This window comes from Mirounga angustirostris, unplaced genomic scaffold (assembly GCF_029215605.1).
Source record: "Mirounga angustirostris isolate CCGP_5_RB_7025 unplaced genomic scaffold, mMirAng1.0.hap1 SCAF_3, whole genome shotgun sequence".
NCBI classification, from domain to species: Eukaryota; Metazoa; Chordata; class Mammalia; order Carnivora; family Phocidae; genus Mirounga; species Mirounga angustirostris.
Window position 1 is genome coordinate 183,982,536 of NW_026991711.1, and position 25,379 is coordinate 184,007,914.

Consider the following 25,379-nt stretch of genomic DNA (forward strand, 5'->3'; position numbering starts at 1 on the left):
TGCCTCTCTATGTAGAAATGTGGATAAACACGGGAGAACGGAAAACAACTGGATTCACTCACTTTGACGCGGGCATTGAAATCCCAAGACCTCAAGGCCTGCAGCACTGGTGCAGGCGCGCCCCCTGGCGAAAGAATCCTGCAATAGCCCCCTGGCTGAGGCCAAAATGCAGCACCTGAAGTACTCCCGGTGTCCCCCGCTTTCTGAAAGCTCGCCTTGCGCCACTCCGCTCTTAGGAAAGACCCACGTTGCCATTCGTTTTGCTAACCAAAAGAAATCCAAAGAGGATTTTGCTTCTATGAAAACAACAACAAACAAACATTACCATACCAACGTAGGTTTTTCATAAAAGCAAAGTGGTGTAATTCAAACTTTCAGAAAGCGGGGATTTTACACCATTTTACACCATTTCAATATTTAGGAAAAGTTTCGTAGGACCTCTGTGCCTTCAGATAGCGGGGCAAACCTGTAGCTCCATTACAGAATTCAAGAAAAAAAAAGAACGCCACGAAATCTCATTAATTCGCTCCATTAACTTGCAATTTGTGATAATTAAGACAGAGGCCGAACTAAAGTTTTTTCTTTGTTTATCAGACCCTTTCCTCAGGGACGCTAATGAATTGCTTAACAATGTTGAAGAGTGACTAAAAATATTTTTAGAATGTATTTTTAGCTCTTTAGATAAAATAATCTGCATATAATTTATATACTAACGATATAATAATTACTCTGTTTATTTTCAGTTATTCTATAATTAACACGGACTTTGATTTAGGTTTTTCCCTAAAGCTATGAATGTAGTATATTCAGATGCAGGTTGGAAAGCCGGGATTCATTTTTGCTCTCAAGAATTTATTGAGTCCCTACTATGTGCAAGATGCTATTCTAGGATGTGTGAGAGTAACTGAGTATTGAGAGAGGACTAGCATATTCTTTTGTCTCTCTTTTTATGGGATGTGTGTGCACATAACCATGTGAAATAGCTGACTTGATCTCTTTCTAAACTTCTTTAAAATTTAATTTACCAATTGTGTAATTAAATTGACTGAATCAACCAGTGACCTTTATTATTAAAGAGTGATCCCAGGACCCATGTTCACCAGAAAATTATTTGTTGGCAGAAACATGTCACTCATGGGGCCTAAATTATTTTCACTCGCTCGTTACTAGGGGCATTCTCATAATATCATCTCTTTCTAAAAAACAATTTAGCTCACCCTTTTGTTATGCCATTCTCGATATCTCCTGCATCTCCTACACAAAGAGCAGATTGAATTACTAATTCCTGTGTAATCAAGAAAGGGCTAAAACTGATAGCCTGCATGTTGTTCTTTTCAAGCTACAAAGCAATTATGCGCACCCCCAAACACATTCTTGTGCCTTAGCCTCACTCTCTCTCCATCCCCAAGCAAACACACTGCACCAATCTCAACTTTCTCACTGGCCTTCCCCCCTCCAGTACTTGATTCCCTCTCTCTTGATCTCTGCTCTGTGTAGTGCCACCATTTGGGGAAAAGTAGTTCCTACAAGACCAAAGGCAAACACTTTCAAGCCTATAGACAAATACTAAAAGCGGGTAGCTTTCCATTTACTGTTATACTTACTGCTGAGTGTCAATTTTGTTGTTCCAAGGGAAGAAAAAGATAAGTCAAATGTCCTCCTTAAGTTGTAAAGAAAAGAAAGCAATGGTTGTGGGTATGTTTATTGCTGGACAGTGCTATTCTGTGTGTTTCTTATCCTGTGTTGGTTTTTAACAGGGGGAGAAAGGCTTTCCTGGACCTGCTGGTTATCCAGGCCAGAAGGGATTCCCTGGTCCCGAAGGCTTGCCTGGACCACAGGGACCCAAGGTATGTCAGTTTATAAGCTTGGAACATCCCCAATTCACCTAACCTTCTTTATGCCTACCCCTAGGTTGCTGGGAACCTGGAGAGAATTCGGCATCTCAGCCAATTGGTGGGTGCCATGGTGAACTACTGCTCTCCAGGCTTAGCCAGGTCCTCTCTTATCCCAAGAGATTCAAATGCTCATCACCTTGAAGTTCCCTACTCAACTTCCTCCTCCTCCTCCCTGATCCAGATAGCTTCTATACCTGCCTGTTTTCTTTCGTCTTGCATGAAAGGGTGAGTTCTTTTGGCCTTTCATTCAGGACCTGTTCTTACCCCGGTGTCCTGGTCCTGGGATTCCCACCAGAACCATGCCTCTTGGCCATTCCTTTCTTTTTTGTTGTTAGCTTTTCTCTTTTAATCCTCAAGAATGCAAATGGCCCCCCATGCTTATATAAAATTTCCTCTGGCTATTTCAGGTCCTGTAAGCAAAGGATTGCCATCCTTTCCCTGTCTTCCCTTTCTCTGTCAAGATTTTAAACACAAACAAAGTAACTAACCAGGCTAACTGTAATTCATCTCCTATTCGCTCCTCAGCCGCCATAATTTTCCTTTGATCCCCCTGCCCTGAAAACGCTCCTGCAGAAATCACCCATGACTTTTGTGTCCTTCTGCTTTGTTTCACCATGTGGATCACTCTCCTTGAAACACTTGTCTCTCTTTGTTTCTGGAATCATCCCTCCTCCGATTCTCTTCTTTCATGGGTTCCTCTTTCTCAACTCATCACACATTTTTATCCTAAAGTCCGTGATACAACAAAGGGCTTTGTTCAAATAAATACCCTAGAGGATTTGCTAAAGAACTACATAACCACTAGATGTGCTGATGGTTCTTTCCTGCTGCGGACATTAGCTAGACTTAAGCCTGGGCTCTCACGCACTCACGTGGTTGTTCCCCTGACTGCAGGCCTCCAGCAAGCTATGAACGAATGAATAAGCTATGAAAGATCATTGTAATTGATCCCCACAGAGTCTTTTTAAATTTCATACATGTGTGAACTACTTACTTGGCCATCAAAGGCAACAGTTACTGCGAATTTCTTCTGTGTCAGGCATTGGGACGTTTACTGTTGACTCTCTCAGCTACTCTTCACGTTGAACCCCAGAAATCATGACTATGGTGACTCAGTCTCTCCGTTTTAGGGATGAGGAAACTGATGCTCAGAGCACTTAAGTAACTTATCCTGTGCTCCATGGTTAAAGGTGACAAAATCAGAGTTCAAATCTGGTTTTATATGATGCCAGAATCAAACTCCCACAACCAAAGAAACGAAACCCACACCTACAGTTTCTAAGTAAACAAGCAACATGTTGTGGTATTCCAGGAATTCTACCATTTCGTGTCTGTCTGATTCATGTATGTGTAGTTCCTCCATTTCTCTTTCTTCTGACCCTAATTTTGAAAAAAAAAAAAAAATCATTCAGATTCTGGACATTTAGTGTCTGAATTCGGACCCATTCAGTGTCTGACCATCCCACTGCCTTATTGCAGGGCGTGGCCTAGGATAGTCCCGCTTTTCACTAATAAAATGAATTTGCCACTTCAACTCTGGGCTTGGATCAACTCATGTCAACTCCTTCCTTTTTGTTTTGTTCTTTACTCCCATTCCTCTCGTTATGCTGGCATTTCTTTAGAGAAGCCAACAATCAATTAAAATAATCATTGCAAACATATGGTGCTTATGATGGGTTATGTGATGTGGAGGTATTCCATAAAGTTAATCCAGAAAATTTGGGGGCCATGTTGTCATGGAGTTTGTATACGACAGTGTACTTTATAGATGTGGCTACAAAAGATAATTTGATCCAAGGCAGACAATTATTGCATATTAAAACCTGACCGGGCACCTGGGTGGCTCAGTCATTAAGCGTCTGCCTTCGGCTCAGGTCATGATCCCAGAGTCCTGGGATCGAGCCCCGCATTGGGCTCCCTGCTCGGCGGGAAGCCTGCTTCTCCCTCTCCCACTCCCCCTGCTTGTGTTCCTGCTCTCGCTCTCTCTCTCTCTGTCAAATAAATAAAATCTTTAAAAAAAAAACCTGACCAAAAAGATTTTTAAGTGGGATCGAGCCCCGCATCAGGCTCCCTGCTCAGTGGGGAGCCTGCTTCTCCCTCTCCCACTTCCCCTGCTTGTGTTCCCTCTCTCGCTGTGTCTCTCTCTGTCACACAAATAAATAAAATACTAAAAAAAAAAAAAACCTGACCAAAAATATTTTTCAGGTTTAAAAATTTCCTCTCTTAATTTTAAATATTGTATGCATGAAAAGAATTACAATTTTGGGGTCTTGTGCATAACACAAATAGCATCCTGCAGAGAAGGAGAACGTGGGCACGCGCCCAGGCATTCCACCTCAGTCAGCGAAGGCCAACTGTGGCCTTGACCATCCAATCTCAGAAGACTCTGTAACAACCCTTTTCTCAAAAAAAAAATCAAAAATACCAAAACATACTGAAACTCCCAGGAATGATAAAAACGGCTTTTGGACAATAGAACTTTCACAGCAAGTGGTCTGGTTCAAAAAGTCTCCATTTAAGGTTATTCTCTAAGAAACAGGGCCTCTCAACCATATTCATCATATGCCCGAAGCAAGTTTATCTCTGGTTCAGGCAGTTCTTACTTGGCTATTTATTTATTTGTGCATGCCAGGCCCATTTTGTTAATAAAGTCTTTCTCATGCACAGAAATATTGGCTGCCATTCTCATCCCCCATTGTAATTGTATCATCATCCTTATCAGACCTCTGCAGCTGTCTGGCTAATGTGGGGTTTTTACAGCAGCTCTTCTCAGACATTAATGTGAACAAGAGTTATTTTCTAATCTGGTGAAAATGTAGATTCAGAATCAATCCGTCTGAGAGGTGGGGGTGGGCCTGAGAGCCTGCGTTCCTCACAAGCTCCCAGGTGATATTAATCCTGCAGGCCCCTGGACCCCACGTTGAGCAGCGGGGCTTTGAACGAATTTCTGTTGGTCCTTTCTGATAAATGTTTTAGCTTCAATTAAGCAAACAAGCAATTTCACTGTGTTAACACTGAAATAATCACAAGAACAAAACAGTTTGGCGTGTGAATAGAATGGGGACTTTTAATTTATGGTTTCTTAGTGCCAAATAATTTCCAGTGCCTTTTTTTTTTCTTGGATCCAGGGCTCACCAGGACTCCCAGGACTCACTGGTCCCAAAGGTGTGAGGGTTAGTAGTCCAACTGGTCCATCCTGATTGTTTGATGAAAATTCTTCTTTAAAAAATAAGAACTCTGCACTGTAAAAGTTATACAAATGTCACAAAGGAGTACATTCTGTACGATACACTCTATAGATGAAGTTCAAGAACAGGTAAAAGTAATCTGTCATGGCAGAAAACAGCGGTTATTCTGTTGCGGGTGGGTATTAATGGACTGGGACAGGGTGTGAGAGAACCATGGGAGGTGGAGATGTTCCCTGTTTGGATGGGATGGTGGTGATACCAATATGTACATGTACACATATGCAAACATTCCTTAAACTGTTTGCAGAAGCTTGGGGTACTCTACTCTATGCAAATTATACCTTAAAAGTCCACCCAAAAAAGGCAAAAATAATCATCTCTTTTTAAATATTGCACTGTATGTTAACTAAAATTTAAATAAAAATTTCAAAAAAGAAGTTTGATAAATGTAAGATTTTGAAAAGTTTGTCAAACCTTTTTTGTTGTTGTTTTGTTTTGTTTTCCAAATAGTGTTTAGCCATTCCTAATTAGAGTTGCAGGATGGGGTTATCAGAATGGTAAATACTTTTATGTTTATAGGTTGAAACACTTTTAAGTGTTTTTCTTGTCACCTTCCCCTTTTCTACGTCTGTAGGGAATAACTGGATTGCCGGGATTTTCAGGTCCTCCTGGACTTCCAGTAAGTAATGGGGAAAATGTGTAAATTTTAAAAAATAAAAAGAAAGCTCATTTTAATAAAGAGGTTAAAGCAAGAGCACAAAGAAATAGGTACTGAGACATGTGCTACATGATGAAAATGTTACAGTAGAATCACATAATATATTAGAGTGTGGATTTGTAGGACACACAGGTCCAGTTGGATTTCCTAAAATCCAAGCAGAACAGAATGGAATAGAATGGAATGGGACAGAATGGGACTTGACAGTATGAGATGGGATAGAATGGGATGGGATGGAATGGACTAGAATGAATGGGATAGGATAGGATAGAATAGAATAGAATAGAATAGAATAGAATAGAATAGAATAGATGGAATAGATTAACTCTATTTAATAGTGTAGAATAATAAAATAATAGTTACCTTGTGTATACATACTTCTTCTTTTTCCTTTCCTTTCTTCCTGTTTAAAACAGCATGTTAAGGGACTTCATTTTATATAGAAAGGTCTTCTGTTTTATCTAAAATATCTGTATCTCACTTGATAATTTTGGGTTTTGATTAGCCCATTTTATTTGCTATAATTTTTATTTAAATTATCTAAAATAACTAAATATACTATTTAACTATTTAATAGCCATTTGTATTTAAATAAGTATCTCAATTAGGCCATCTCTTCCCTCGCCTTGGGTCCTTCATGATGGCTACTTGTTCCCGGGGCCCGGGTGGTGATGCCACCTCTCTGAGACTTGCTCTGTTTTCAGGGCATCCCGGGCCATCCTGGGCCTTATGGACCTGCTGGTGTCCCAGGATGCAGTGGGCCTAAGGTATGTACTTCTCACACAGGAGATGGTTAGGAAACATTTTGCAGAATGAATCAATCAAGGGGAAGGAGGAAAGAGAAGGCACAGACTTTCCTTGAGAGACTTTTTTAGCCAGAACCATTGGTATGTGTCTTCAGGACAGAAACATGATGGTCTTCTTTCTTCTTATGGCTTGGTTTCTGATTGTCTTTTGAGGACATTCTCTCATGTTCTTCCACAGAAGGACAACTGGGGGCTCACCCTTCACCTAAGGTTGTGAGTGTATGTAAATCAGAAACGAAAGCTTGGAATGCAAAATTGGTCTTTTGAGAAAAGTGACTGAGCTTTCCAGTGTTCACTCGTGCCATTTGTTTGGTGACAGCACCCTCCTTTCCCCCAGAATGGTGGCCATGAAAGAACTAATTACTCAAGTTTCAAGGAAACAGCAATTAAAAAGTTCTTGGCACAATTATACTTTTGCCGTTTATGCACAATTTGAGAAACAGTAGATTCTAATCCTGTTTTCAATTAAGATAATGGTTGTCTGGCCTTCAGCCTCATGACCCAGTAGCCATAAGGAATTTGGGTTACTTAGTCTAGATTTACCACTGCAGGGCTGGGAGAAACAGGGAAAATATCTCAATAGGCTGTTCTAGAACAACTAAAAAGAGTAACAAGCTTTGTATGCCTTCCAGGGTGAGCAAGGGTTTCCAGGCCTTCCGGGGACACCAGGCTACCCGGGGATCCCAGTAGGTATCCATCTCTAACTCTGTATAAAGTACAAACAAGAGTCATTTACAGAATGGCTGGGTGCTGACATCCATCATGACTTTGCGGAAGTCGGGGGCCGCCGGTAGTAGACATTCAGCGCATGGGTGGGGGGATGAATGAATAAATGCATTTTGAGTTCAGGTTTGTGCTTCGAGGTTTTATTTCGCTTTTGAGACATCCAAGCAGAGATGAGTGATAGGCAGCTGGATTCACTTAGAGGAGAGGCCCCAGATGGTGGTGACACAAGGAGCGAGAGAAGGAGGGGAAAAGACCCTCAGAACAGACAAGCCCCAGCACAGGATGGCTGGGTCAAGGAGAATACACCTGTAAAGAGGAGGGGCCTCGTGGTAGAAAGAAGACCAAGAGGAGTATATTATGGAAGCCCAGGAAAGATGTTTTTGAGTAGAGGGAGTGGCTGACAGCTGACTAATGCTGCTGAGACGTCCAATAAGATCTGAGGTCTTGTCATTGATTCTAGCAACGTCACCGTCATTGCAAGCCTTAGGAAGGGATATTTCCAGCATGGATGGAGGCAGGAGGCAGGTGGGGCACTGAGGAATGAACAGAATGGGAAGATTGCAGATGACACGAAGGAGAGACTGGTGGGGGGAGATTTTGTTTGTTTAAATGAAAGAAACTCGAGCATGTTTAAAAACCAGTGGGAATATATGTGCAATGGAATACTACTCAGCCATCAAAAAAAAATGAAATCTTGCCATTTGCAACGACATGGATGGAACTAGAGGGCATTATGCTAAGCGAAATAAGTCAATCAGAGAAAGACAATGATCGTATGATTTCACTCATATGTGGAATTTAAGAAACAAAACAGAGGAGCATAGGGGAAGGGAGGGAAAAAGAAAACAAGATGAAATCAGAGAGGGAGACAAACCATAAGAGACTCCTAATCATAGAAAACAAATTGAGGGTTGCTGGAGGGGAGGTGGTGGAGGGATGGGGTCACTGGGTGATGGACATTAAGGAGGGTACATGATGTAATGAGCACTGGGTGTTATATGCAACTGATGAATCACTAAACTGCCTCTGAAACTAATAATACATTGTATATTGATTAATTGAATTTCAATAAAAAATTTAAAAAAACGGTGGGAAGTAGACAGTGGGAGAGGGGGCAGAACAGCAGCAAGGACCAAGCAGTGATGTTAAGTATTTGGTTTCCTTTTTATAGGGTGCTGTTGGTTTGAAAGGAGAAAAGGTAAGTCACGTGTGGCATATTATTATTGAAAATCTCTAAGTGGACATATGAAAAGATTTCTATTAAATAATGAGGTATAAGAAATTACAAATTAGGCTTCATAATTAATTCAGAAACCAATTAATAATTGGGACATGATATTTATTCCTATTCAACAACTTCTTTTAGCTCTTGTCATAAATATCTCTTAAGGAATACAATGTTTGTAAAATCCTTTTAGGAAATAGAGTCTAGGGGAAGAGAACTAACCTCAGCCTGGCGGCACCACCTTCTAGATCAAGAGTTGCCACTAATTTTGGTATCTTGAGGAATGGTTTCTCATCTTTGTGTCTTTCTTCCTTCCACAGTAAACTGTCAATTTTAGGAGATAGGAAAATCTTTTATTTCTTCAAAATGGAGTAACTACACAATCCTAAATCATTTCCCCAAGTATATATCCTGAAAAGCACTTTTATCCTTGAAGCAGTAGGACCTTGAAGAAGCATTTAAAGGAGTTTTGAAAATATAACATCAACTATGTTTAATGAAGTTCTTCATTTTCAAGGGTGCTCCTGCTGCAGAAGGTATAGAACTTGATGGAAGAGGTGACCCCGGGCTGCCAGGAGCTCCGGGATTCCAGGTATTGCACGTCAGAGAAGGTCTCATTATTCTCAGTCCTCTGGCTCTGACTCTGGCTCTCTGTCTGTCTGTCCCTCTCCTTTTTCTCCTCTCTGTCTCTGTGGACTCTGTCTTTGTCTGTCTCTCCTCTTTCTCTTTTCCCCCAAATCTCTTTCTCACTCTCTTAGGAACATTTTTATGGTTTGTTTTCTGTTTTCTTTTTTCTTTTTTGTTTCATTTTCTTTTTTTATTGAGGTATTATTGACATATGACATTATATTCATTTCAGATGTGCAAGGTAATGATGAGATATTTGTACATATTGTGGAATGATCCCCACAATAAGTCTAGTTAACCTCCGTAACCACAGTGACAAATACTCTTTTTTTCTTGTGATGAGAACTTTACTTTCTTAGCAACCTTCAAATCTGGAGTACGGTATTGTTAGCTGTAGTCACTATGCTGTACCTTACACCCCCAAGACTTATTTATTTATAACGGGAGGTTTCTACCTTTTGACCCCCTTTACCCATTTTGCCCTCCCTTCAACCCCACCTCTGACAACCACAAGAACATTTGAAGTAGACATTCATATTTCTTCTGTTGGCATTGACTTCATTTCATTCTAAAAACATTCACCTCATAAGAAACTCCATGAAACTAATATAAAAGGATGATTTTGTGCTTAAGTCTTTTAATCTCTTCTTAAATCTCAATTACCCAGGCTTTCCTAAACCTAAGGAGGAATCTTCAAGGAATAGTTATGCTCCACTTATTCTGTATTTGTTGAAATCAAGGATAGGTTTATATCATACATTGAATATCATTTAAAACTATAATGTTAAATAACAGCCCTGTTTCAAATTTTGCATGACAGTAAGTAACTGGGTTTTATTTAAATGCATCTTTCTCCTGTTGAGTGGTTTACCTTCTGATCTATATGTATGTAGATCTGAGTGTGATCCCTAATGGGTAGGAAGAGACACAGCTATTTGGGGGACTGTGTATGCTTTACTTTGGGATTCAAAAGGGTCTTTTGATAAACCTAAGGCACAGGTACTAACTTCAAGGTTAATTAACCAGAAATATCTTAACTTAGTTCAGAAGTGTATGTGGAAATTTCTGGAAATTTGTCTAAGTGAGCCAAAGAGTTTGAGTGTAGGTTGTCGAACTCCCTGATGGTGAGCCATGCCAACTGAAGGTGAGCCACAAAATGACACAACGATGCAGTTAGGAGCCTTTACTGACCTTTGAGGAAAGATGCAGAACATGATGGCTCTTCATTTTTCTTGCTTAGGAAACATTTATGGGGCCTGATGCTGGAGGAAAGGGATCCAGTAAGAAGAGATTAGCAGCGCATCTGGGACATTAATGTGCCCCTTAAATGTACATTGAGTGTTGGCTAGGTACTACCAAATGCTGCTGATGAAGATATAGCAGTAGGACATTCATCTATACAAGAAATATTTATTACATCCCAATTATGTGTCAGCAGCTGTCCTAGGCTCTAGAGATACCATGGTGCATAAATTAGCCAAAAAAGGGTTAAAAAAAAATTCTTGCCCTCATGGATCTGACATTCTAGTAGGGGAAAACAGAAAAGATATAAATTAGTAAGTGCATGGTGTGTTAAATAGTAAATTTCAAGGAGGAAAATAATGCAGGGGCAGGGGAGAGGAAGTGTCCAAGTTGGAAGGAGGGTTGTGGCTTTAGATTGGATGGAGGGAAAGGATGACATTTGAGTGAAAATAAGAAAAGGGAGAAGAAGTGAGTCATAAATATGTCTGGGGAAAGAGGTTCTAGGCATAAGGAGAGCAGGTGGAAGGCCCTACCAAAGGAGCATGCTTGGCTGAGAGAGACAGACAGGCAGACAGAGAGACAGAAAAGCAAAATTTTAAAAATTTAAAAACCTGCTCTGGTCATTCTCCTGGAAATGTTGCCATCAGGATATTCCTGGCTGCCTGTTATACATGGCAACACACTTTCAGGCATCTTGTTTTTTTCTTTTTTTGTAATTAACTGCAGCCATAAATGACAGGCGTCATGTTCCTCAGGTTTCATTAAAATATTGTAATGGATTTAATTAATGGACATTGTTCTTAGGTGAGAAGTAAATTCAAACTCACTCTATTCTCTTAAATTACAGGGTTTACCAGGCCTTCCAGGCTTTCCAGGACCTGTTGGTCCACCTGGCCCTCCGGGATTCTCAGTGAGTATGAAGTCATCACTGCTATAGACCCTGTAACCTAATAAATTCATTATATCGAAAAACTTTACACAGAGTTTTCGGCTTGGCACATTTTCTGCTGTAATTTTAACTTGTGGCTTTTTTTTTTTTTTTTTAACTTGTGGCTTTTTCTAGGGCTTTCCAGGAACCATGGGACCTCCAGGACCTAAGGTAGATTACAGTTCATATATCACAGCAGCCAGAACACTGAGAACAAGTTAAAAGCCAAACCTGGTCTGATTGGACACGTGGTCACTGCCTGGCCCCTCTCTAGAAGCCACAGGATTCCCGGCAGGGAAGGAAACAGGACAGGCAGCTCTGTACCCCTCATTCTCTTCTCCCTGCACTTAGTAACTTGATTCCTGATAATTCAGTTATAAGGAGCTCCCTATTAAGAAAGGGCAAGTCCGTGGGGCGCCTGGGTGGCTCAGTTGGTTGGGCGACTGCCTTCGGCTCAGGTCATGATCCTGGAGTCCTGGGATCGAGTCCCGCATCGGGCTCTCTGCTCGGCGGGGAGTCTGCTTCTCCCTCTGGCCCTATCCCCTCTCATGCTCTCTCTATCTCATTGTCTCTCTCAAATAAATAAATAAAATCTTTAAAAAAAAAAAAAGGGCAAGTCCATAGATTTCTCATTTCCGATAATCCTACTGATCATCCAACACTTTATCCTATAAAATTTGTGGTGGCCTGCTTCCCAACACCAACCTGATCTTGATGCTAGGAAATGAAGGGTGAATATTCATGTGCTTATTAAACAGAGTCCTGCATGTCTTTCTCATGAAAAGACCGATTGCTGGTGTTGGGGAGGAAAAACTTTTCTCTATCCTCTTAGGTTCCTGAGAGGGGACATGCATATGGAACTGAAAAAAGACTGATTAACAGGAGAAGAAGGTTTATTTCATATGCATGTGGGGGCCTCACAGAAATGAAATGAAAACCCCAGAGAGGCTGTCAGGCCCAGAGGCTTGTGTAACATTTTAACAAAGGGTGATACATTTGTGGAGGAGTGACAAGACAAAGGAAAGGGGTTTTGAGCTGGTAGGGGTAGTAAATTGTGGGAAAGTAAGTATAAGGGGGAAACTAATGGAAGATGAGGGTTATTTCAGTAAGGTTTGTTGATGCAGATTTCAGTCAGTGCTGGGTCCAGAGATCAGAGTTGTCTCCTCTTCCTGGTACAGGAGAAGAGCCAGGTGACATCTTCACCAAGGGAAGATGCCTCCATGCCCTGCCCTTAGGTAGATGGAGGAGGGTAGAGAACTTTTTCTGCATTTGCTGTTACTCAATTGTCTGGAGCTCAAAATAATTCTTATGCCAAAGTGATATTTTGGGGTGGCTTATTCTGAGCCCCTTGTTTAACTAAGTAGGAAAATGTGGAGTGAGGCTGAGGCCCCTAGGAAATTAGTCCTAACGCCGTATCTCTTGCTACTACCAGCTAGACTTTGTGTGTAGGGAACTTGCCAAGGTGCTTTCACAATAATTATCTCATTATTTACGTGAGTTGTCAAAGAGACAGTAAATGACAGAGCTGAGATTTAAAGTCTTTTGATTCCTCATCTTGAGCATTTGTCCTATACCTTGTGGGCTAATGGGGGGAAGATCTGTATACTCAAGAGTAAAACCTCAAGGAGGCACTTGTGATGCGCACTGGATATAGTATGGAAGTGATGAATCACTGACCTCTACTCCAGAAATCAGTATTGCACTGTATGGTAACTAACAAAATTTAAATAAATAATTTTAAAAAGGCAAGGAGGCATTGGTTGAAATGATAGATCAGCCATTGTTAGTGAGACAGACTGTTCACATTAGACATAGCTCATTTCACTAAATTACTAGTGAAGTCAGATAGCCTGAAATGTTTTCTTAGCCTCCCTATCAACTTTTGAATTTCAGAATCCAGAAGTTCAGCCACCCTTCCTTTGTATCTTTAAGACGAGAATTTAAGACTAGGGCATCAGAAAATTAGATAACCAGCCAGTGGCTGAGCCAGAAAATGTCCTCTGAGCTGGTTTCCCTTTCCCATCCCGCCACACGTCATGTCATCATTTGCCATAGAAAGTCAATCCATTAAGCTTTCTGCACTTCGTGATCTCCACTTTTGAAAGAAACGTATTGCCCCTCTCCTCCAAGAAACAGCTAAAGTAATTTTTATAATACTAACATTACCATTAAAATATAAACGTTCAGTTACAAACATTGGAACGTCAGTGGATTTAGACTCTTCATCTCCATTTTTAAAAAATAATTTAGTGTTGTCTTTTCTTACAGGGTTCCATGGGCGATAAAGTGATAGGACAAAAAGGAGAGCGGGTAATTCAAATATTGTGGTTTATTTGTGGGCAAGACATTTTACGTCTCATAGCAATCATCCTGTACATCTTAGTCACTAAGTGACCCTGGAACAAACATGTTTGCTCTGTCATTTGCGCTATCTTCTTACCTAAGAACCAAAGGGGAGAGTCTTTCTCTCCAAAAAGCAAAGGTGATGTTGTTTGGTTTTGCATTCCTGAATGTGTTTGTCTTTAGGGTGTGAAAGGATTAACAGGACCCCCTGGACCACCAGGAACGGTTATTGTCACGCTAACAGGCCCAGATAACAGAACGGTAACTCTTCCATTTTATTACTCAGGTTGTACGTTCTCACTTCCGGGGTGAGGTCCTCCTGATCCCTTACCTCTTTTATAAGCTTTGCCCTCTGAGCTCTCTCAGCCAGCCTGAGCCTCTGGAGTTTATTTTTTCCCATCTTTTACTCGTGAACCAGAAAACATGAGACAGAGATCTGAGGCAAGATCAGAGGCTAGCAGCTTCCACGATTCTAGAAGGTAGAGCTTGGATCTAATTTTGCTCACCTTTTATCCTCACCCCCTCTCATTGTTCCTAACTCAGATGGGGATTTGGTGAGTATTTTTGATAAATGATAACAAAATAGGTGTATGGCTGTGATCCAACTGAATAGTAATGACCTAAAGATATCAGTGGAATGGTATTACAATCAAAGGGGACATTTTTACCTGACATTATATCCCCAAGGGCAATGTGGCCTGCATTCTTCTCCAAGGACACTGTGGCCCTGTTTTTCAAAATGAACATCTGCTTTTTGCTTCCACCATGAGGTAGCTAGAAGGACCAGGATATAGAACTGAACTGAATGCTCAGAAAAAGTGAATCACAGTATAATACCCCAAACCTAGACACAAGGTTGATCCCAGAATGTCTGGGGGGGTGGGGAAGTGAGGGGTTAATTAACAATTTTTTTGTGGATTAACTAAGAAATAAATATAAATTCTTGTTCTCTTTTAAACTTCTGATTGTTTTTAATAATAGCTTGATTGAAATGTAATTCACATACCATATAATTCACTGTTTTAAAGAATAAAACTCATGGGTTTTAGTTATAATTAATTTTAACAACATTATTCAGATATAATTTATATACCATGAATCTCACTTATTTAGTACACAATTCAGTGGCTTTTAGTGTATTTGTGGGGTTGTACAACTATTACCACATGCAATTTTAGAACATTTTCATCACCTAAAAAATAAACCCCTTTGCCTCTCCAATATAATTAATTCTTAATGATAGAAGTTTTGTTTATCAAAACAAAACTGAGAAGAGTTAAAACAAAACATGGTGAAATTTGATATGACCAAAATAATATCACTGAAGATTGGAAAAAATTGATGTAAGGAAAATAACTAAACTTCTCAGAGGTAATCAACAAAAATAAAATTAATGAAGTATAAAATTTTATTGGCTGGAAATGGACAGAAAAATAAATCTTATCTTGACAAAAACTAGATCTGGAAGATTTGACCTAGGCGAAAATCTTTGAGTTTGAAAAAAATGATGCTCCACAAGGAGACCCACACTGGAGAAAATACAGTCAATAAATGTGATAAGAACACAAATAAACCTGATTAACACAATCAAATCCTCCTTATAACATCTGATCAGAAACTAATTGATCCCAATGAAAATAATTCTGTATATTTATATTAAAAATGAAAATAAGATACATTGGGAATGATTTGAATGTGGTTATTGAAAACTGATTCAGGAATTAAATTGATTTAACATATTTGGACCCAAAAGATACTTTCTTTAAAACAACAAAAGTTCATATATGGCTTCAACGGGTTCACAAGTATAAAATCTGAAATAGGAAAAATGATAATCTGTCATGTTAACAGGAGATACATAAGTAGTTTGTAGATCCAGTTTGTTGAACAGATGGAGAAAATTTTCAAGTAAAAGCGGTATAATCTTGTTTGATCTGTGTGTAATGACTTTAAATTGTTTTTGTCGCAGGATCTCAAGGGGGAAAAGGGAGACAAGGGAGCCCTGGGGAAATCCGGACCTCCTGGACCCTCAGTAGGTTCTTTAGAGTCATGCTGTTCCCTCGAAACATGAAGTAGAGCCTTAGTGTGTATTTGGATGTATGATCTACTTTAAAATCTTAATATTAGCTAAAGCATGATAATATTTCACCACAGACATCATGGAATATACTAGAATTATTTCACAGCCTCTTCTAGCTGAAATCCCTGCGAGGTTGTGCACCCACCCACTGCCTCTCTCCCATCTTACGATTTATCTTCAGCATCTGGTATTTTAGCATCTGTTTTTAAATGAACACTTATACATGAGATGACCTCCCATTTGAACATTTTAAAATATAACAGAATAATCAGAAGGAAAAACTTAATGACAATCGAGGTGAGTCAAAAAATCGATTCATAAAATTTGACATAACTCTCATTAATTACAGGGACCGCCTGGAGAATCTTATGGATCTCAAAAAGGTGCTCCTGGAGAGCCTGGCCTGCAGGTAAATTTGGAAACTCAGTATCGTGTGCAGCCTGTATCAGTCAATGCTTAGGTCTCTTTAGAAGGCAAGTGTAAGATGCCCAATTCAAACTAGCTTTGATTTTTGTAAGTTTTTTTTTTAAAGATTTAAGAAATGAAACTTATTTGTTCAAGTATCTGAGGATTTCAAGGCTAAAACAGCCTTCGAGGACCTCAGAGCCTGAAACAAGATGGGCAGGACTCTCCCTATCGTGTCTCCTCCTCTGTGGGTATTGGCTTCGTGGTCTCCTTTGACACTGATCTTCCACATAGGCGTCAATGGGGAGGAAGAGCAGGAAGTAGCAGAGGACCGCTTCAGGTTAATGGCATCCAAGAAGATAGTGTGTCTCCCTGTGTCCACTAATAACACCCCCAAGAATCGCTCTCATTGGCCCAGCTTGGTCCTATGTCTCACCCTGGAGAGACGACTGTGGCCAGGAGGGAAAGTTCCCAGGATTGGCCAGGCCAGCGGGGTGGGGGCTACTGTGACCGAGAGTCCCATGAGACCCACACAGAGTGAGGAAAGGGCAGCTCTCCACAGAAGATGGGGCGCACTGTGGCGTGGGTGCTGGGAAGACAGAGGCAACCGGGGTCCACTCACCCACCCAGCTCTATTTTGGAAAGATTTCAACACCTATATTGTTTAAAGACTCTAAAGATTATACATCAAGAAAAGTTTTTTTTTCTAAGAAAAAGTGTTCAGTCAATATGATGTTTAATTCTATCACAGAGGGTAAACACTGTAATAGTTCATCTAAAAGCCTTGTCTGTTTGGGACACTGCAATATGCCTTTATAAATATATTCAAATATTGGCACGTGTGCGGGTCAGGGAATCGCCAACATTTCAAATAAATAATTTGAGCGTGAACTCCTCCCTCCTTCTAGGTCTTTTTGTCCATTTCTCTGGTTTTTCAATTTTTCTTCCAAGCTGGGATGGGCAGTATCAAATCTCATTGAATTAGCTAATCTTACTTTCCGATCTTTCTTCCATTCACCCTCCCTAATTTCCCATTCTGACTGGCTTCTGCCTTCCTCAGCAAGAGAAGGTCTGTGATTAAATTGGTTTTTCTTCTAACAAATGGGTAGAAAGTTTCAGTCAGGCTCTCTTGACCGAGGTCAAGAGGAAATGATCATATCATTTACGTTTTCCATATTTATTAAATTATGTATTTTTGCTTTGTTTTTGTTTTAGGGAAAACCTGGCAAAGATGGTGCCCCTGGTTTCCCCGGCACTGAGGTAAAGACATGTTTGGCCCACTGATGTTGTTGAAATGTCAGTCCCATTAGACGAAGAAGGATTTGGGGAATCACTGTTAGTTATGAAGCTAGCAAAAGCATATAGCTTTTTAAACCTGTATTTGAGAATCATAGTGTTACACCCTCACTGCGAAGAGAGATCATCCGAACACATCTTAGTTTGTCTTTTCAAAAAGGATTTCCAGGGCGCCTGGGTGGCTCAGTCAGTTAAGTGTCCGACTCTTGATTTTGGCTCAGGTCCTGATCTCAGCATTATGGGACTGAGCCCCGAAATGGGCTCCATGCTCAGCCGGGAGTCTGCTTGAAGATTCTCTCTCTCCCTCTCCCTCTTTCCCTCCCCCACTCATGGGTGCACATGCTCTCTCTCTCTCTCAAATAAATAAATAAATCTTAAAGAAACGGGGGCGGGGAGTTCCAACTGTTCCTGCTTCCCACAGAAGAAATTGACTTGTATGTCTTCTGACCTATTCTCTTTTTCCACAGGGAGCCAAAGGCAACAGGGGCTTCCCTGGGATACGGGGTAAAGACGGCATTAAGGTGATCCCCTCTCTAACATCCTGTCTTCAGCCTTTTTAGTTGGTTGGGTTTTCCCACCCTTTCCCAGTCATGCCCTGAAAAGAGGTACAAGGGATTGCAATCAGAGTTCATTAAAGTAGCTTAGTTTTATTTGTTAAGAGGAAATGAGAGATGTAACGAATTTACTTAGACACCCAAAGGGCAGTTTTGTGGGAAAGATCTAAAACTTGTCTGTGTGGTGGAAGCTGCCTGACATCATGACCAGTGAGATTTAGTTTCTTCATGAGGAAGGAGTTGGACAAGTCCTCCAAGTGAAGGTTTCTGGTCACTGGAGGTCAAGTGTAGGCTGAACCCCATGAGTCTAGTTCTGGGTCATGACACACTCAAAGGTCATGATCAGTGAATTATGAACTGTATTCCATTTCGTTTGTTGCTGACAACATGTTACAGATGTTTTCAAATATTGTCATTTCAAGTCATTGTAGGCATATGGGCAGATTCAAGATTTATCCTATACTAATATGACTTCTGGTAGAATTCTGAAAGTGCTGTCCTGATTTGGTAAGGAAGGGGGTTGGTTACAGGTTAGTTGGGACCCTGGGAATTGCACACAACCTGCAGCCTGGTTTTGCTGTGCCTGTAATCTGGGGGAGAACATGCGGATGTGAAATGCATAGGAACACCCTCTGAAGGTATTGACATGGAAGAAACACGTAAAAGCTACTAGAACAACAACCTCTTCCCAAGACCTTGATGACAGGATTCTTGTCCCAGATATGGTCCTCCAGGGAAATGACCCAAAGTCAATGTCCCTTTCATTTTAACTTGGTTTGTACGTTACATGGAAATAACATGACTTTTAGCATTAATTTATTAACTGTTTTGCTTTTTAAGCATACTAAATATGTAAATACTTTGGATTAACGTCCTTATAATTTGTAACTGTCTTTCAATACAGGGGTGGAAAGGGGACATTGGCCCTCCAGGATTTCGTGGTCCAGTAAGTGTAACTAAAGACAGTATCCATGTCGGTGCACCGGGGTGGCTCAGTGGTTAAGCGTCTGCCTTCAGCTCAGGTCATGTTCCCAGGGTCCTGGGATCGAGCCCCGCATCGGGCTCCCTGCTCCGCGGGAAGCCTGCTTCTCCCTCTCCCACTCTCCCTGCTTGTGTTCCCTCTCTCGCTGTCTCTCTCTCTCTGTCAAATAAATAAAAATAAAAAAATCTTAAAAAAAAAAAGACAGTATCCATGTCATATTTGATCAAGTCCTTCAAAGTATCAAGGAAATTTTGAATCTCTCATTAAAGATAGAGATTATGGTATTTACTTTTTTATCAAGCCAGGGAAGAAAATAGCTGTTGTCATTATTTGTCCATTGGACAATGGATAAATGTTTCTATTTGGTCCTATTTGGTCTCTGGAAGGCACTAGAGATGCCCACCCTGGGCCGTGGGAAAGAAGAAACCCCTTGTCCAATCAGACATGGCCCAAACAGACCTGTGCCCTTGGGCAGAGTAGGAAGGATGCACTGGAGGTCAGCTGGGGCACCCAGGGGAGAAGGAGCCCGCTCCACCCACTCCAGCTGGGCCCACATATGACAACCTGTATTTCCATGCACCAGAAGCTCAACCAGGGCCAGCGAAAACCAGTGACCACCCCCCCCCAGCTCAAACTCCTCTCTCCGGCATGGACATGGATTTGATGTCTGTCAGCTCCTGACTTCAGAGTGCCCATATTCTCTATTTTGGGACCCTGTAGCTTAAGGACCCAGGCTCTGAATTCTGGTATCCCTTTCTCTCCTGCCTTTAAAAGACCGTAGTTCTCACATTCAGTGTGCTGAGCAGAGCTGCCATTTGTGATTATGCTGGTTGTATGGAAAGGTCCATGATGATAAAACTCTCATGGGGTGGGGGTGAGAAGGTTCCATTACTGCGTTGCAGTTCTCAGACCCCTCAGGCTACCCAATTTAACTCAGTAACTGGAGGAGCATCCTGGAAATTCGCATCTTCACACAACAAGCCAATGATCCAGATGCAAGTAGTCCCAAAATACTTTTATGGAGTTGCCAGAGAGAAGAAATGGGCCATTTTGTGAAAGCACTTAGCCAGCGCTTGGCAGGTGCACGTATGTCATTATGGATTTTGTGATGGAGATTATTACATTATCATTACTGTCACTATTATGAATTATTTTTGTGATTTTATACATAACTGATTAATCACAATACCTTTGTTATCTTTTTCAAACACACCAACAAAGTAATTGGCCCCATGCAGCATATGAGAAAACAAAACAACACCCAAATTTTTATATTTCCATCTTCTTTCCTTCAGGATAAGTGTACTGAATTCTAAGCGAAATCGATTTGTCAGTTGCGCTTGAGAGAAATTCTTAGCATTCCTAGTTTGCTGTGTGTTTTTCAATTCTATATAATTCTGCAGCTTCTAGTAACTTCCTTGGAAGTTCTACTTAGGAAGCAGACGGTTAAGGAGACCAGCAGTAGGTCCACCAAGCGTGTTAGAAACAATAACCCTCAATATTATTGCAAGCCAATGGTATCCTGAAATTCAAAGAAACAATCAATGGAGTATTTTTAGATGTGTGGGTCCCAACATACTCTGAAATAAAGTTAGTCCATAAGGACAAGCGTTTTTAAAAAAAAGTGAAATAGAATATAATAAAAAAAAAATCAGAGTTGATAATATGTCAAAATGGTAAGTCACTGCTTGTGAAACTTTAATTTCAGTATACATATCCCCACATATCTAGGTATGGATAGAACTGTGAGTGAGCTGGCTCACATCATAAAATGTATTTCTCACTGAAAGCCCATGAAATATATGATATGGTGATACCAGAAACATCAACTTTGATCTTTAAATTTACCCATCATGTATACATGACTTTATTCTTGCTAACACATCAACTTATGAATTCAGGAAAATACCATTTGGGGGTGGGGGGAAAGGACATTGAAATATTGCATTTGGTGAGCTCACCATAAATAGCTATCCTTTCTCTTTATTTGTTTATTTTTCCTTGAAGACAGAATATTATGATTCGTACCAGGAAAAGGGAGATGAAGGACTTCCAGGCCCACCAGGGCCCAAAGGAGCTCGTGGCCCACAGGGTGAGAATAAATTTCTTCCTAAAGCATTTGCTGCCCATGTCCATGTGCTTATTTCCAGGCAATGTATAACAAACGTGCTTATAGACCTAGAATTTGTAGGGGGCAAAAGGAAGGTTTCCCAATTTTCATGGATGGTAGTATTGGTGTGTCCTAATTTTCATACTTTTATATGAAGATTCCATAGGTGCTATACCATAGAAGGTAATTAAATTCTCTTTGTGTGTGAAAACATCAAGTTCGAGTCTGACAAGAAAACACAAATGTGGCCAGAGGGCAGGAGGAGGGAGTGGGAAGAATCGGCAATCTCAGGGGGACAGAAAAGAAAAAGACAGAGACCCTGAAAAACTGTAACTTGAGAAAATCCACCCAGTCGTGACAAGAGGGGCCTGAAACCTGGGTTTCCTGACTCCTGGCACCATGAAGTGGAGTCACATCTACTCAGATGCTGTCCCTTTGGATAGACTAGAAAGGTGTAGGCCAAGAGCTCTCCTCTGTGGCCACACATCAGAGAATCCCTGGGAACTTCTAAACAATGACATGCCAAGGTCCCATCCCTGGCATTCTGATGTAACTGTCTGGAGGGGGGCCCTGGGCACCGGGAGATTGTAAAAGCTCCCCAGATTATTCTAGTGTGCAGGCAGGATCGAGAACCACCGACCTAAGGCAAATTGTTGATACAAATGAGATTTCAAAGGAGAGTTTCACTTACAAGAGTACAAATTCCCAGTGTTCTTAAATAAATGGGCAGAGAAGTATAGAACGGATATAGATTTTTTTTAATCTGGTATGTCCACTATAAATCACTCATATGTATCAGAGAATTAGAACCCCGTTGCACTGTCACGGCTAGAAGTGATCTGAGAGGTAACATCTGGACAAACCACAGGACCTGGACAGTTCCAGCTATTTGCTGTTCTTCCATCTGCACCATTCCAGCCAAGCGTCAAAAGCAGAGCAGACTCCTAGTAAATGTCTGCTGACTTGTTTGCGGGTGGTAAGGTGCCGTGATTCGCTTCTGAGTGTTAGGCATCTCAGACTAGTTTCTTCTCTGTAGTTTGTCTAAATAAGTGAAGCTTTCTAATATCTATGTGAGAGTGGAAGAGAAAGTATGAAAGTATTTATTATTAATTACGATAATGTGGTCAGCCAAGATTTCAAAAATGGGGGGAGGGAAGTATTTATGTCCTTATGAGTAATCAGTTACTGTTACGGATTTGTAGGTCCCAGCGGCTCCCCTGGGGTTCCTGGAAGTGCTGGTATGTACATGTTTCTTGGGGCACCAATAGAATGGAAAATTACGGGGGCGCCTGGGAGGCTCAGTCGGTTAAGCATCTGCCTTCGGCTCAGGTCGTGATCTCGAGGTCCTGGGATGGAGCCCCACATCAGGCTCCCTGCTCAGCGGGAAGCCTGCTTCTCCCTCTCCCTCTGCTCCTCCCCCCTGCTCATGCTCTCTCTCTCTCTCCAATGAATAAATAACAAATCTTAAAAAAAAAAAAAGGAAAATCACGTTTGCATTGCTTACATAAGACAAATGTTTCATTAATTGATCTAAAAATTATTCCAGCTTCATTGTTAACTTTGTGACTCATAGCAGAAAAGGGAGTGGAAGCTGACACAAAGCGACTTAGGAATGCTCTTTTACTTCTCAGTGGTTTTAACTAAAGTGTAAGGCAAAAACTGGTGTAGGAGCAGAAGCCTTGAAGCTCAGAGGAGGCACAGAGGTAGAAAACAGTAATTTATAGTAATTAGGTTGGTTAAAAGTCGTAGTTTTCATAGTGTACCACATGTTGTGTAAGTACATAGATTGCACTTTTTTTTTTAGATTTATTTATTTATTTGAGAGACAGAGCGCGCACAAGCCGGGAGAGGGGCAGAGGGAAAGAATCGCAAACAGACTCCCTGCTGAGTGTGGAGCCCTACACGGGGCTCAATCCCACACCTTGATATCATGACCTGAGCCGATACCAAGAGTAGCTGGCTTAACCAACTGAGCAACCCAGGCAGCCCATAGATTAAACTTTTATGTGTTTATGTTTTATAAAAACACCCATGAGTCACTGGAGTGGTTGCCTCTTGAGAGACGAAGACTAGGATCAAGGACATTTAATCAAGGATTAACCTAAGTGACTTTAATTATAACTAAAATGCTGTCATGTGTCATTTTGTAGAGGAAACGAAACCATGAAAAAAATAGCAAAGATTTGATAAGCCCTGCCATTGATTACATTTTTCTCCATACCTTGTTGTATATTTAAACTATTTCATAATTTTGAAAATGAATTGAAATTAAGTGATTGCAGAACTATATGTATCTTATAATCCCACTGTAAAAAAAAATAGATAAATGGATAAATATTATAGGTACCTGCATGTGCATGGAAAAATATACACCAAATTGTTAACAATGGGTATCTCTCTCTTTTTTTTTTTAAGATTTTATTTATTTATTTGACAGAGAGAAACAGAGAGAGAGAGGGAACACAAGCAGGGGGAGTGGGAGAGGGAGAAGCAGGCCTCCCACTGAGCAGGGAGCCTGATGCAGGGCTCGATCCCAGGACCCTAGGATCATGACCTGAGCCGAAGGCAGATGCTTAACGACTGAGCCACCCAGGCGCCCCAACAATGAGTATCTCTTGAAGTTGGAATACAAAAGGATATTTTAGAGATCTGGCCAAAGATTAGGGAAGAGTTTTTTCTCTCCACCAGCGCCCCCCAAGTAATGAATAGGCTCCTTTAGGAAGTAAAAATTACAAATCTCTAAAACAGATGCCAATCACAGGGATTTGCTTTTATGGCAAAATCCTTATGCTCAATAATCAGAAATAATCAGATATTACCCCTGCTGGTTCTCAGCCCTTTGGTGGTGAGGTCTTTCTTCTTTAAACTGTTTGCAAGGCATGGATTCGAGACGGGCCCTCTCCTCACATCCTTGTCACCTTAAGAGGGATAGATGAAATGGTTTTGTACCACCTGGCAAGGCTTGTCTCCCAGGAGATGCCTACCTCCCCACCATGCTCTTTTATAACTAAGATGTTTGGCAGGAATGAAGTCCAATTAGGACAGTCTCTCTTTCTCATTTCAGACACTGAAAGGTAGGTATCTTCTAGTCGCTAATGAAAAAATCCACAAAGCAGCACATATCGAAGAATTTCTCATGAGGTCCTTTTAAACAAAAAGACAACAGTGTGTCTCTAACTGTTTCAGTCCCTTGTAATAAATAAGTCCCTGTCTTACTTACCTCATGGGACTGGGACGTTCTGGGCTTCGCTGTGCCGTGAAAGTTTAACAAGGCCACAGATGAAGGAAGGAAGATATTCTTTTTGTTTTATATGCTTTCTATGCCTCTCGATTGTGTAACTTTTGTTAATAAGAATACGTTACTTTCTGCAATTAAAAAAGTAATATATATGAGTCAAGAAAACATTGAAAATGCACTAACATGATTCTTTTCTCCAAGGGTCATTGAGGCTTGGCCCCAGAGGAGCCCCTGGATCTCCAGGAGTGAAAGGAAGTAAAGGGGAACGAGGGCCCCCAGGAAAGAATGCAGTGGGGCCTCCTGGGTCCCCAGGTTGTCCTGGTTCACCAGGCCCTGTTGGGTTGCAGGGATATCCAGGACCACCAGGTAGATACCTAACGGGCCCCTATTGTGTACATTGCCCAATAACAGATGTGTGCAAATCAATGGCAATGAACCTTCCTTGCATCTTGGCCGTCAGTCTGTGTCGGTCTTAGGAGCAATCTTTCTGCTGCCGTTTCATCTGATGAGCTATCTGTGAAGACAGCTCGGGTAGAATAAGGACATAGCAGGTGCAGCAAGGCTTTAGCCTGAGCTCCCACAGAGGGCGGAGTGCGAGGCAGGGACAAGGGACAGTGAAGCAGAGAAGGAGGGATGGTTATCAGGTTGGCCTCGGCCAAGTCTGCAACTGCTTGTCTGGTCCCTGGAGAATATCTTCCTAAAAGCTACAACTTTGTGTCAGGACAATTTGTCCCAGGGGAACAAGAGGCAAGAATTTATCTACCCATTCCTATTAGTCGTGGGTCGAAGATATATCCCACAGGACCACACTAACCCCCCCCCCCCCCCACACACACACTCTTCCAGGCTGTGTTAGCATGGCTCCCAGGGCATCCCATGCCCTGGCATCAGCAGGAAGACCCAGGGCAAGGAGGTGTGGGCTGGAGGTGCAGCAGGGGCATGGGGCAAGATGCTGCCAGATAAAGTGGGTCAGAGACCACACAGCTGCAGCCTAGAGGACAGGAAGTGCCTGGAGT

General features: G+C 41.3%; 1 protein-coding gene across 1 annotated transcript in view; it reads left to right on the forward strand.

The window, feature by feature from the left end:
• The window catches only part of COL4A3 (collagen type IV alpha 3 chain), a 127,826-nt gene that overhangs the window by 63,674 nt on the left and 38,773 nt on the right, over positions 1–25,379 (forward strand). The window contains exons 3-21 of the mRNA XM_045867844.3: positions 1,758–1,847; positions 5,024–5,068; positions 5,718–5,762; positions 6,506–6,568; positions 7,240–7,293; positions 8,505–8,531; positions 9,076–9,150; positions 11,275–11,337; positions 11,491–11,526; positions 13,624–13,665; positions 13,882–13,959; positions 15,668–15,730; positions 16,128–16,187; positions 17,399–17,443; positions 17,947–18,000; positions 18,938–18,979; positions 21,023–21,107; positions 22,328–22,363; positions 24,565–24,729. Of these exons, the coding sequence (XP_045723800.1) occupies positions 1,758–1,847; positions 5,024–5,068; positions 5,718–5,762; positions 6,506–6,568; positions 7,240–7,293; positions 8,505–8,531; positions 9,076–9,150; positions 11,275–11,337; positions 11,491–11,526; positions 13,624–13,665; positions 13,882–13,959; positions 15,668–15,730; positions 16,128–16,187; positions 17,399–17,443; positions 17,947–18,000; positions 18,938–18,979; positions 21,023–21,107; positions 22,328–22,363; positions 24,565–24,729 (1,168 nt within the window). The remainder of the gene's footprint in view (positions 1–1,757; positions 1,848–5,023; positions 5,069–5,717; positions 5,763–6,505; positions 6,569–7,239; positions 7,294–8,504; positions 8,532–9,075; positions 9,151–11,274; positions 11,338–11,490; positions 11,527–13,623; positions 13,666–13,881; positions 13,960–15,667; positions 15,731–16,127; positions 16,188–17,398; positions 17,444–17,946; positions 18,001–18,937; positions 18,980–21,022; positions 21,108–22,327; positions 22,364–24,564; positions 24,730–25,379) is intronic.